At 43.3% G+C, this 12,912-nt stretch overlaps 1 protein-coding gene across 2 annotated transcripts; it reads right to left on the bottom strand.

The window, feature by feature from the left end:
• Positions 1–387: 387 nt before the first annotated feature.
• On the bottom strand, positions 388–12,810 carry UBXN4 (UBX domain protein 4). Of its 2 annotated transcripts, none has more exons than XM_068687368.1 (13): positions 12,648–12,810; positions 9,057–9,159; positions 8,145–8,173; positions 7,374–7,492; positions 6,701–6,869; positions 6,166–6,268; positions 4,799–4,853; positions 4,483–4,647; positions 3,567–3,694; positions 2,702–2,804; positions 2,201–2,332; positions 1,673–1,881; positions 388–1,015 (listed from the first exon to the last, which is right to left on the bottom strand). In XM_068687368.1, the coding sequence occupies exons 1-13, from the start codon at positions 12,727–12,729 to the stop codon at positions 877–879; spliced, it is 1,536 nt and encodes a 511-aa protein (XP_068543469.1). In that variant the 5' UTR covers positions 12,730–12,810; the 3' UTR covers positions 388–876. The 2 variants fall into 2 exon arrangements, with proteins under 2 accessions (XP_068543469.1, XP_068543470.1); XM_068687369.1 differs by having other exon boundaries at positions 1,673–1,743.
• Positions 12,811–12,912: the final 102 nt, after the last annotated feature.

Raw genomic sequence — 12,912 nt, 5'->3', positions numbered from 1 at the left:
GTTTAGGCCCATACAAAAAATATAAATGCACAATTCCACAGAGGAAAGCTTTGTTCCCACTTCCAAAGTAAGTTTCCCCATTCTTCTATTACAGTCCCTCTTTCCAGCAATATTTCTATTTTATGCGAGAAAGAAGAAAGTACTTACTTTCTCTCTGTGCCATCTCCTGGATGTAACAATTTTTTATACACATTTGACCAGATTTCAACAGGAACAACTCCCAAGTAAGATCTTTTAAACTGCAAGAAAAAGCTTGAAGGTCTTTTTCCAACGTTTATGATTCTATGAAAAAGATTGCTCACTGTATTTTAAGTTTTAGTGCCTAAGCCTAGCTGTTTACTTGGTTGTGACTCCAGTACTTCAGAGGAATGTTACAAGAAATGACAGTTATGTTTTCTGGAAAATATTTTATTGAGTGCTTGGGGAATTAAAAACTACAAGGTTTTGCTTGCAGTTGCAGAAGCAAGAAAAAAGTTAAACATAAATTAGTTACCTGATTTGCTACTTATAGTGCTTCTGAAAACCTCATTTTAACCAGTCATTCCCCTCTCACAACCTTTATATTAATATATCTGACCCTTAAATTTATGTAGCAGAATATTTAAAGATTAAAAAGTGCCTTCCTAAGGGCAATAGGGTATTGATTATGAAAGCTGATGTAGATTTTCAGTCTTAACTTGCCTTCTAAGTCTCAGCGCCACCCCCTTCATTTCTCTGACTTAGGCAAATTTATTCCATCCTCCCCTGCAGGAATAAGAATTAAGTAACTCACTTGGTGTGAAATAAGCCCCACTTGTCCAGAAGCTGTAGTTGACTTAGATCAATTAAGGAGAGAAAAAAAGAAAGCCAGACAGTAGTTACTGCAGTTACTCAAAACTACATTTGTTGTGTAGAATTTCCATTCCAAGTGTTGTTTTCATCTTCTCCGTCATCTTGAGTCCTCAGTCTATAGATTTTGCCTTCTTTTTTGAAGTCTTCCCCTCGCTTCTCCATGACTCGTTTCCTGACTGTTTGCCTAGGGTACAAATGACAGTGAAGTTTGACACTTTCCCCTAGTTACTGCATTGGCTTCTCTTGCGCACGCAAGGCCTCCTCCTTCTCTTCTCCCCCAGAACAAGCTTCTTCAGCCCTTTGGCTCACAGGGAAGCTCTCCCCAGCTGAAAATGTGGCATTTAGGAGTCAGACAAACTGACAGAATCTCCTTTTCCTTGGAAAGGATGAGGTAATACATGGCTGCTTCACATGCAACAGCTGAGCTGCTCTGCTTGTGTTTTGTGTACAACCACACTGTAACAACATAAAAATGTTGAAAATCCAATCTTTCAAACAGCATTGGCTCAAGTGATGGTGCCCACACCTGTAGCTACAGTTGAACTCCCTAGTCATAAATGACTGCAAGACAATGCTTTTTTTCTGCTCTGTAGTTGGAAATCAAAGCAAACAGTAAGGCGTTGGATTAATCACACACGTAAAAATCAAGACACCCTCAGCAGGGCTGCAGTGCAGTTTACTAGCCACCAGTTTATCCACCATCCATAGGAAGGATGGTGGCCAGAAAAGGCCAGGACAGAGCAGCAGTTCGAGGAGGACAGGCATGCAGTTCTCCAACATAAGACAAAAATCTTTCTAAGAAGTATTTTGAGAAACGGCCACCCAAAACAGTTTTGATTACCTGCTTTGCTCACTGTTGCTGGGCTTTGAAGGATTTGAATGGTCTTGCTGATGCGCGGTTCTCGCAGCAGACTGTGAGGGAGGTGGACTTGTAAACAGGAAATTGCTAATAAATCTCCAGACTGCTAAGAGGGGATAAAGTATTGTGCCCAAGAACTTCCACAGATCACCACCTGAAGCCTGAACAACCGAAGTAGCCGGTCTTCCCGCCTGGACGTGAACACAGAGCAAGCTTCTCAGGTATTAAAGCGCTACTCGTTTAGACAGAGTACTTCATACCGAATTTAGAAGCTTTTCAGTAGATATGAGAAAAGAACCCCTTTGGTTACACATTAAAAAAATCCCTATGCCACCACCTATCCATCTCAGAAAAAAGTCCTTTTTATAGTCTTGATTAGGCTATCTTAGACAAAGGAATGACCAAAATTCAAGCTGAATGTTTTAACGACTGACTAAAAGCAGCTAGACAGCAACAGTGTCACTGCTTGGGGGTAAGTGAAGAACAAACCAACCAAACCCCAGCACCTACCGGCAGCAGCACCACTGAAGCGCTGGGTACCAGCTCGAGCTCCAGTAATTTCTTTCCATAATCTTCTTTGGTAAATTCCCTTCTGGGAAACATTGTCGCCAGCGAAAAATTGCCGTAAGCATTACCAACCGTCTGTGAAAATATGAATAAAACACTTTATTTCTAACTGCTCACTTTCCAACAATCACCGAGTTGCCAGTTGAGCACCCCTCGCTTTACTGACAAGGAGTTTTTTTTGTTGTTGTTGTTGTTTTTTTGTTTTGTTTTGTTTTGTTTTTATCAAAATGACAACGCTGTCCACCTGAAGAAATGGAGAATTTCTCGTATCTTGCAGCTCACCAGTTACACAAAGGCAGCTGGTGGCAGCAGAAAAAGGTGCTAACCAAACCTGCTTCATACAAAGAAAAAGGCAAGCAGCTGGTGGCAATCCCACCACACTTACTGACTAGGTGCTGCTACACCACACTAATCAGCATGCATCAACATGAGACACTGACTTACCTGTGCAGCAAACTGCCTTGCCTCTTCCAGCCGTGCTTCGGAGGGGAACTGGTTAGTGAACGAAGACCCATCTGGCAGGCGGAACTGAATCCTGGCTACCAGGCTGCGGGACATGCACCACGGTCAGTCAGCACTTACAGACAGCCGCTCCTGGGGCTTTAGCTGGGCAGTAGTCACGTGGGGGGAACAGTCATCCTACTTAGGGCAGTGTCGATGGTTTACGAATTTGGATCCTGCTTACGTATCACAATGCATCTCCTCTGCATTTTTATCAGAATCCAAAACCCACCGATATTCAGAGAGGATGCTTACGTTGATATGCAGAATTTAGTAAATACATGGAAGAAATACAAACCACACAAGATTTTGTGTAGCCTCACTTAGGCTGGCTTGGCAAATAACTATTCTCAGCTAGCTAAGGCCCAGCATTTCTGTCTGAGGTCCATCATCAGCACAGCTCCAAGCCAACTCCACGCACAGCTGCACAACTGGGCCTGTACCATGCACTCGGGCATGGTTCGGACACAGTCACCTTATCCAGCTCCCTACCCAGCCCATTGTGCATGGCATTCACATCAAGGCTCAGACAGAAAAAGCTCTCCTCTACTAAACATGCAAGAAAAGGAGGTGAGCACCACCATTAGAAATGTTTAACCAATGCAAGTTATCAGAGAACGTAACATTCACGTAGATAGCTGTCAGTAACCACTGCAAGAGAAAGCTACTTTTCATGTCACTAAACATTCCAACCTAGCATCAAATAACAGATTAGGATATACTATTTAATTTCCTAAAGCTTATATAAACTTTTTTTTTAAACCTTTTCCCAAAAACATACACTTCTGCTTTCTTTCCAACAACTCACCTTCGTTCCTTTTGAGATGCTTCTTTTCTGGCCTCCAGCTCAGCCTGTTTAGCCTGAAGAGCTGCAGCTTTTGCAGCTTCTGCTTCTTCCTTGGATTTTGCAAAGCGAGCCGCTCTCTCAGCACGATCCTTTGGAAAGACCAAACAAAACTTCATTTTTACCATAAACTGTAGTTTAACTCTCACTAAAGCACAACCTGTACTCCAAACCCAACAGCACCGATACAAGTAGGAGAGACAGTCAGGCTGCAGAGCTGTGCTCACTGCCAAACTGCATGAGCCCATCGTTAGACGAGATGACACACGCTTTGCAATGAGTCACTTCATCCACGTAGTTAACAGATGGTCTTCCCATGGAAGTTTAACATTCCAGGGAAGAGAAAGGGAAAAAAAATCTTACAAGTTGCAGTGCTGCTGTTTTCTAGGCCAAAACTTAGAAATGAGGTGGAATTTCAAATGTTGTGAAATGCTTGTATATATAGATGTTTGTGTGTAGATACAAATTTAAAACAAAAAATAACCCCCGCCACTTGGAAGCCAGCATTCCTTGGCATGCTCCACAATGAAGTACTCCCTGTGTTTCTGTTTCCGATCTCAGTTAAATTGTGTATTTTTTTTTTTTAATATTTAATGATAATCCACCACTTGGCTCCAACAATGTAGAAGACAAGTTGGTATGCTCATTCTGATAGATATCATCATGAATATGAAAGCAGAAGCTTCATTTTATACACAACAAGTGCTACTATAAAACCACAAATGCAGATTGTTATCACACAAGGCCACGGGATTCCAAACAGAAAAAAAATAAGATCTTTCAATGTTTCTCCTAACAAGAAAGTTTACTTTTTTAGTATGCTGTTGGCCCTTGCAAGAGAGAGAAGCAGCAAGCTACCCTTCAAAACACAAAATTTTACCATTGCAATCTGTTGTCTTATACGCTCTCTAGCTGCCTTCTCTTCTGCCTTTTCTCTGTTCCTTTCCTCTAACATCCGTTTTGTCAATTCTTCTTCTTGCCGTCTTTTGTACTCTAGCATTTCTTTACCGGTTTTTCTCCGTTCGATTTCTTTCTTAATTTCTTTCTGCATAAAGAACAGAGACAATAAAAACAGGACCACAAAATTGCCTTGGACAAGACTGAAATATATATTTTTTTTTAAACGGGAATTAAGCATTTATTCAAATACAGGTATCTAAATAAATACTGCAAGCAATTTTACATTTTTGTGTTACCTGTTCTTCTTCTTTCCTTTTCTCTTCTCGCCTTTCTTCAAGCTTTTTTGTTATCCTAAATTTACAAACAAAGTGAAAAGTCTTAAAATCACAGTATCTACTGTTATTACTATTTTTTTTAATTTTGATGATGCATTTGCAAACACAGAAGAAGGAAACACATGAAAATGAACAGAAACAGGAACACATTGCTAACCCCTAGTGTAAAGGGTAATGATCCATCCACATGTGGCTGTGCAGTCCATAAAACCATGAGGTTGGGATCCACCCCCTAGCTTCCAGTTTTTGAATGGTAGTTCTAACACATTCCTTCTATCCTCTTCCGCTCAGAAAATGAATAATATCACATATTCTTATTGTTGAATCAACTTTTAGAACATACAATAAGCAATACTATTTATGACCTGTGGTAGAAGAAACACCAAGCAAGTCTCAATCTGTTCTTAACTATGTAACGTGTCGGGTTTCTTCTGCACATCACTTCCTAAACTGGAGAACAAATATTACATAGCACTCAGCTGTAATACAGATGCACATGTGTCTCGTTTCTCCAGAAAGATGCCTTAAAATGAGGACTGATTTCCAAAAACATACTGAGGTGCAACATATTTCAAGTCTGGGAACAGATACGACCAAATAATACGAGCAGTCTGATAAAAGGAGAAACTTTTTTGTTTGTACAGTAGCTGTCGTTTTGTCATTTTAAAAGAAAATGGGAACTACCACACAGTCTTCTCTTTTCTTCTGCCCAGAAGAAATGCTTTAGGTGTATGCAAATATGGTACAATTTAAGATTAATACAGGTTTAAAAAAGGAATGACAGTATCTACATAAAAACACTGACTTTCTTATCAGTCTTGCCAGTGCATTTTCTGAGCTGTTACAGGTAAAATTACACTCACTGTCCAACTTCTTTGGAATAACATGGAAATTAAGTATGAAGTTTTAAAAATAGGATGATTTATGCTACTAAAATATATTTACTACATATGTGTTACTGGTTTTAGGTAGGATATTATAAACAGTATCTGTCTTACATATACTTTCCCTTCAGTGTTTTAACTCCTTCAAAACAGTCTGAATTCAAGTTCTATCAAAATAATTGCAAAGTTGTATCAAAGTAGTGACAATAATAGTTTTTCCAGATCACCCTCTTCTTTCAGAGTATACAAGAAATTAATTTAAAAGTTGGGTTTTGTATCAACCTTACTACTATCTCAAACATCCAAACAAAAATAAGGCCACATAAATGCCTGCTGGATGACAGCAGAATCAGCACCAAAATCCTGTAACTGAGCCTGTCTGATCCAGAAGTGCCTCCCGAGAAACAAATACAGTACACTGAAAGGCTACAAAAGAAGAGTTACCTTTCTACTTTGAGTGCAAGGTCATTCGCGGGCTGAGCACCACTCGCTTGTGCATCTGAAGACTGAGCAGCTTCCTGGCTTGCTTGACCTGAATTTGCTCCATCTTCAAGTGATTTACAAGAAGGTAACGCACAAGAGAAAAGGCATGCCTCTTAGCACAGAAGTATTATCAAACGCTCATTATTAGCCATAACTGGCAGCAGCTAGAACATCTCAAGAAGATAAGAAATTCTGCTGTTTAAACTCTTTGTGCCATTCCCCCCCTCTTGGTTCAGGTTACTAACCTAGAGAAACCTCTTTTACCGAATGTTATCGCAAGACAGCACACACAGGTTGTGTTGTGTTATAAATGGGTAAACGGGGCACGCCTCTCGTGTTACAACAGGAGGAGAATGACAAGTCCTGTAAGAAGCATCTCCTATACTCAAGTTTTTCCTCAGCAAGTCCATTCTGTCTTTTACGTAACATATAACACTGTAAGACAAGGAAAGCAATTTCCAAGCAAATCAGGTATAATTTTGGTAACAATACTAACCGTTAGCAGCAGAAGGCCTTACTGTCTCTGACGTAACAGACTCAGCAGAGTCACAGAACCCTGCTGCTGTGGATTGCACGTTTTCTGGAGCACCATCAGATTGAGATGAGGGACACGGAGCAGATGACTGACTGGGATTTTCCAGAGGTTGCCCTTTTTCTGCGTGCATCTAGGAAATTGGGGTGAAAAGCCAGACTATGAAACTTCAGGTGTTTTCCTCAGGTTCAAAAGCCAAGGCTACTGAATTATTTTTGGAGAATCACTCTTATTTAAAATATAAAACTATAATTATCCTATATTGTTCAGTGTGACACAGAATATTAATTTTTTTTCCTAACTGTAGTCTCACAATTGAAATCAAAGTGATAAAAACTACCTATGTTTGTAGTACATCACACGTTCCAGTTTAGGGTTCTTGATATACTTCATTTCTGTAGGTGTTACACAAATCAATATAAAAATATAATCTGTGAAACAACACAACATAGCGCAGCACTTCTGCACAGTGCTTTCAAACCTGTTCAGCTTTTGTATTGAATTTAAAATTTGCTGAGTTTGTTGCTGGAGGGATATAAACCCAGTAATTCAGACTTCCCCAAGGTGCACGCTAAGGGCCTGTCTTGAACACGCATGCGTATCTGTGTGACAGCTCTAGCCTGCCAGCCAGCGTTACCTGTTTGACTTTATGGATTCTGGTAACGAGCTCTTCTACAGAAACACTGCCAGCAATTACTTCCAGAGGGATTCCATTGTCTCCTATAAAAAAACTGGATGGAACACACACTACAGGATCTGCACAGCTACAGTTAAGGGGAACAAACAACAAAAATTTATAGAGTGACATTTAAAGCAAAAGCAGAAGTGCTCCCCACAGCATCCTCTAGCCCAATACTCTATTTCCACCTGCTACTAGGATTAAGTGCCAGAGGAGAAAGAAAAAAGGAGCTACCAAATATGCTGGAAAACACTACGTACAACTGATTGGTATTTCTTCTTTTCCTTGAAATGGTCTGAGCCAAAATAAATTACTCCAACACACGCGTAGCCAACCAACTACACACTTTGAAGCTGAAAGATTTTGTTTTAAAGTGAGATGACTTCTAATGTAGATACTACCGAAATCTTTACAATACCATGATGATGCACGCCAAGGTACAGCTCTCCCTTTCTCAGCATCCCACAGCATTTCTGAGCTACAAACAGCAACCTACCTAACACAGGCAGACATTCACCTAACCTCATACCTATGTATCTGGCAGCACCCAACCCACTTGTTCCTCCTCCTCTGCAATTCTGAACTACACATCTTATTACACGTTTTTCTGCACTCAGAAGTACCTTTAATAACATTGCCTGTAATTATTTGTCTTAAGAACATTATTATCTTCTGGATTTCAATCAGCTATGATCATAATGCAGTATCTAAATTGTTTTCAAAGGATACAAATTTGAGAAAACTGCAGGCATGCTTCACTGTTTGAAAGAAAAGATGCATGTTTAGGAGAAGCAATCACTTTGCAACAACTTTAAGTCTTTCAACATAAAAATAACTGTCCTACCACCACACACAAAACTATTTAAATACTTGAGAGAACACTAAAAAACACATCTTCTCATTAACATTTTGCGTAAGTGTTGACATGGTGACAATCCCTGCTTGTCACAGTTGACTACAGATTATTATTTATGGAAGTAATGCTAAGAAGCAATTCAAGAAAAAGACATCAAGTGTACTGTGTGCAAATAAGACAAATTCTTCTAAAATGCCTATAGAGCATTCCAAAATAATGCAACTTTTGGAAATGTCAACGTGTTTTCTGCACAAGAACTGGGGTGCTCATACTAACAAAACTGAGTAACTCGTCCAGGAATATTACTGCTTCTGCATTGCGTGTCACAAGACAGAAGCATTTTTTCTCCAGGGCCTTACAGACCTATCTTAATGAATTCCTAAGAATTTTCAAATTCATGATGTAGCTGGGCAAACCAAGAATTGCCTTGTAAGTACTTGCATTTTTATTCCTTTTTTTTTCTTGGCCTGTTTTTTTTTTTTGCTATCCTTTTCTGTTGATGAAGGACATCCTCAAATATTCTTTACTATATTCTAAAACTCTAGTATTCTAAAACTGAAATTCAGTAGGAAAAATACAGTGAATATTCTGCACACTATAACAGGAAACCTGGGAATTTTGAATTTTCTCTGACTCCATTGGCTCCAGCAGCACCAAACTCACTCATGCTCTGGAACATGTTATTTAGACTACTTTCAAATCAGGGACAGGACTTCAAAAGCCTCCTACTTTCATCATCATCAAAGGAAGATCATGTAAGAAACAGAATGAGAATAGGATCAAACCTTTTGGTGTCGATTTTAATAGCAACAAAACCATCTGAAGCAGCCTCGGTCACCTTCTCATCTTCCCACCTCGCAGCCATCTCGGTGGATTGTTCATCCTCACCTGCAAAACACAGCACACATGAAGCAAACTGTGCCACAAGCAAATGCCTCCAGCCTGATTTAAGCTGATTTAAGCTTTGCTTCAACCACTTGAAATCAGCTTTGCAAAAGTCTCTCACAATCATTTTCAAATGGGTTGATTTTTTTTTACTGTAATCTGAAGGCAATTCACTCCAGCTGATGCACTGAATGGACAGAAGGGACTGGACACACTGACGGAGGAGAGATCAAGGGAGTGGATCTGACAGCGAGTCTGGAGATCAGCTCGGTGGCATCACCTCACTGCCCAACTTGTGACGGGCCTTGTTTTCATGTTACAGGAATACGTTCATGCTTTAACATTCTGCTTTGGTGTACGCTCCAAACACGCATGGAGAACTCGCAGCAGTCATCAAAACACTGTGCCTCCCCAGCGCTAGCCTTCACCTACCATCCTTTGCTCACCAGTCCTTACAAATATAAGTACGCGTTGGTGCAGCAGCTGCTAACAGAGAGAGAACTGCACTTCTCACCCCATGGAAAACATAATTCAGCAAACAGCGCTTCAGAGTTTAATAATGTTAAAAAATCCATTTATTTTGTTTAAAAGGAGTCAGGAACCCACCAGAACCAGATCGGCAGTAGGAGAGCTACATAAGCCAGGAAAAGTGAAAGTGTTTTGGTGACGCACACTCGGGACGTTATTTTAACCAGGTGAAACAATGCCAGTCATCCTTTTACCTTCCCAAGCACCTGTTTAGTGAGGACTTGGGTTAATAAATACATTCAGATGAGTTTGTTATTTTTCCACAAGCGAACCAACCTACAAGCTTTTGTTTATCTTTCATTTCTAGTACTTCCTAGCAGCTTGGGATTGCCTGTGCTCTTGATGAAGAATTGAGTCACACGTTGGCTTCCAGCACAAGTCCATTATTCAACAACAAACGGTTTGTTTGTTTCATCCCAGTTGCTATTTCATGCAGTGCTTTTCACTCGTTAAAGATCAGAGCTTTCTGTGCAGCTCCCTGGTGAAGCCCTGCTCCCTCAAGGCTACAACTGGCTGGCCATAACGCTGCTCAGCAAGAAAGGCATCTAAAATACACCGATTTTGGAAATGTGGCTTTTCACTGGAAGGATTGTGGATGCTAAGGAAGTACTCGGCTCTATTGCTCTTACTCTGCACATCCCGAGTTACTAACTAGGATGATTTACACAGCAGCCCTTCGTTCTCCTGTGGCTGCAGCGCTTCCCACTGTGGCCTATGGATGCAGCTGACGTGCCAAGAGCGCCACAGCCTCCTCCCCATTCCCAAATGCTCAGGGACAGGCAGCCCCTGCACTGCACGCACTTCTTCGGAGCACATGTGCTCATCCGATTAGGCTACTAAAAATATCTCAGTGCTTGCCTAACACAACTTGTCCATCCCAACAACTGCTGCAGTTGGAGAAAGAATGTTGAAAGACAAAAGCAGGTTGGAGATCACTCACAGCACATCTCAGAGATATGCCCCGGGAACAAAAATGCTGGTAACTCATGTATTGCAGGCCTGAATGTCAGGGAGCACGGTTTAATGTTGTGACTACCCACAGAAAAAACACTCGTGTAGCTTTTTGATTTAATAACCTTGTCCCATTTGCGGGTTAAGGTTCATCTGTCACGGTTTTGTAGCAGTAACAACATCCTGGAAACGAAGCACAAAAAGCATCAGAGAAGTCTAGAGGCTGAGCTCAACAGGACTTGACAAAATTCACAACGTCCTAAGTTACAGCTCGCGTAGCACACAGTCATCAGGGAAAAATGTTTCCCTTACAGAAGACAACAAGCCCAGCTGACTTCACACAAAACGTTCACCGTTTCATAACTACCCACTAGGGGTAAGGACTGCCCGCTCCACGGGCTGGAGCACTGAGCTGCTCACCTCCTCCTCCTCCTCACGGCATCCCACACAGCCAGCTTGAAAAGCGCTTTGATACAGCTTGGATAGAAAACACTAACAAATAACTTGGGATTGCAAATCTGGGTTCTGTTAAAAAAAAAAAAATCAACTACAAATAAAGTTATAAGCAAAACCATTTCCACAAATGTTTCTAAAAACAAACATTCTAGCTTGAAGTCCTTTCTACACTTTCCCCTTCCTCTTCCACTTCTGAAAACGCACTGGTTATGAGTGGCCTGGTATTTTTGTTATCAGAACATGTCAAAGTTTTGGAAACAACAATCTCAAACACCTCAGTCAGCACAGAGGAGGCATCTGAAGAAGTTCCATTAAAAAAAAGAAACACACCAAAACCACACAACTTCAGATGAAGTAACTCAAACCATTAAAGGAGTCTTCTAACCCTGAAGGCAAGAAAATCATCTGCAGAACCTCTTCCAAGGTACTCAGGGTGTTCACGAGATGGGATCGTTAACACGCTCACACAACTGCATCATCAGAACCATGCCGTGAAGGTTTAAAAACTAAACTACAAGTGTGAGGATTACAGCTGCAAACAGAAATGTTAATAATAAAAAAAAAACTGGCTGAACAACATGCAACTGCAGTCTCACGCAGCACCTCCTCATCGTTAAGATAAACAGCTATGTTATTTATTGCTTGGCTAGAAAATACTCTAGAATCAGAACGAACAATCCAGTTCTTCATTTTGCACCACTTGTTTAGAGAAGTGCAGGGAGCAGGATGAGAGGTGCAGACAGATGGTGGCAGGAACCAGAGCAAATGAAGCGAGCCCAGCGGGCTTCAGCACTTTCCATCAAGACTGGCTCTAGTAACCGTCCATCACAGCAGCCACCCTAAAACCACAACTGATTTATAGCTGTCATTTCTCTTGCTAACTGCTCCCCTTTATTAACGTTTTCTCCAGATGGAGATTATTGGGCAAAGTGCACAAAACCAGAGCACAGAGCGTGTCCTGCACAGAAAGCTGCCCCCAGCGCTTCTCCAGGCCACGGCCACGCGTGGGGTTTCCAGCGTGGATCCACCTGAGCCACAACCCCCGCCGCTGCCAGCAGTGTGCTGGCCCCCGGCACCCTTCGAGCACCCTTCGAGCAGGGCTCCCAGAGCCCAACACGCACATCCTTGCGTTGTTTACACCAAGGCCCTGCAAGCACAACCCGGCCAGCCGCACCTGAGGGACGGGGCCAGCTCCGCGCAGAGCCGCAGCTCCGCAGAGACACCAGGAGCGAGCCGCGACGCTCACTGCTCAGCCACCCACCGAGCCCCGGGCAGCGCCGGGCACTGAGGCGCCACCGAACACCTCCGAGGATCCGAAGGCTCCGTGCCCCAGGGGCACCCGCGGAGCCGCCTCAGCGCCGGGCGGGCTCCGTGAGGGCTCTGTGAGGGCTCTGTGGGGGCTCCGCGCGGCGCCGCCGTCCCCTCACGGAGCCGAGGCGGGGGCGCAGCGCCCGGCCCTGACACAGCACAACGCGCCGGGCCGGGCCGGGCCGGGCAGCGCCGAGCCGAGCCCAGCCGAGCCCCCCCCCCGCTGTCCCCCCGCTGCCCCCCGGTACCTGAGACGACGACGACGAAGACGGCGCCACGCTGCTTGGCCGCGGCGATGGCGGCGGGGATGGAGCCGCCGAACCACAACATGGCGCCCGCACGGCCCCGCTCCCGGCCCGCCGCCGCCGCCGCCGCCGGGGCGCATGCGCGCGGCCCCGCCCCCTCCCAACAGCCTCCAAGGGCCCCCCGCGTGCGCGCGCCCGGAGCCGCCTCCTGAGGGGGGGGCGGGAAGGGCGGGCGCCATCTTGGGGGCTGGGGGCAGGGAGAGGGCTG

The sequence above is a fragment of the Anas acuta genome, chromosome 6 (assembly GCF_963932015.1).
Source record: "Anas acuta chromosome 6, bAnaAcu1.1, whole genome shotgun sequence".
NCBI lineage: Eukaryota > Metazoa > Chordata > Aves > Anseriformes > Anatidae > Anas > Anas acuta.
Note: the sequence above shows the minus strand (reverse complement) of the source record. Positions and strands in the feature narration are given on the sequence as shown.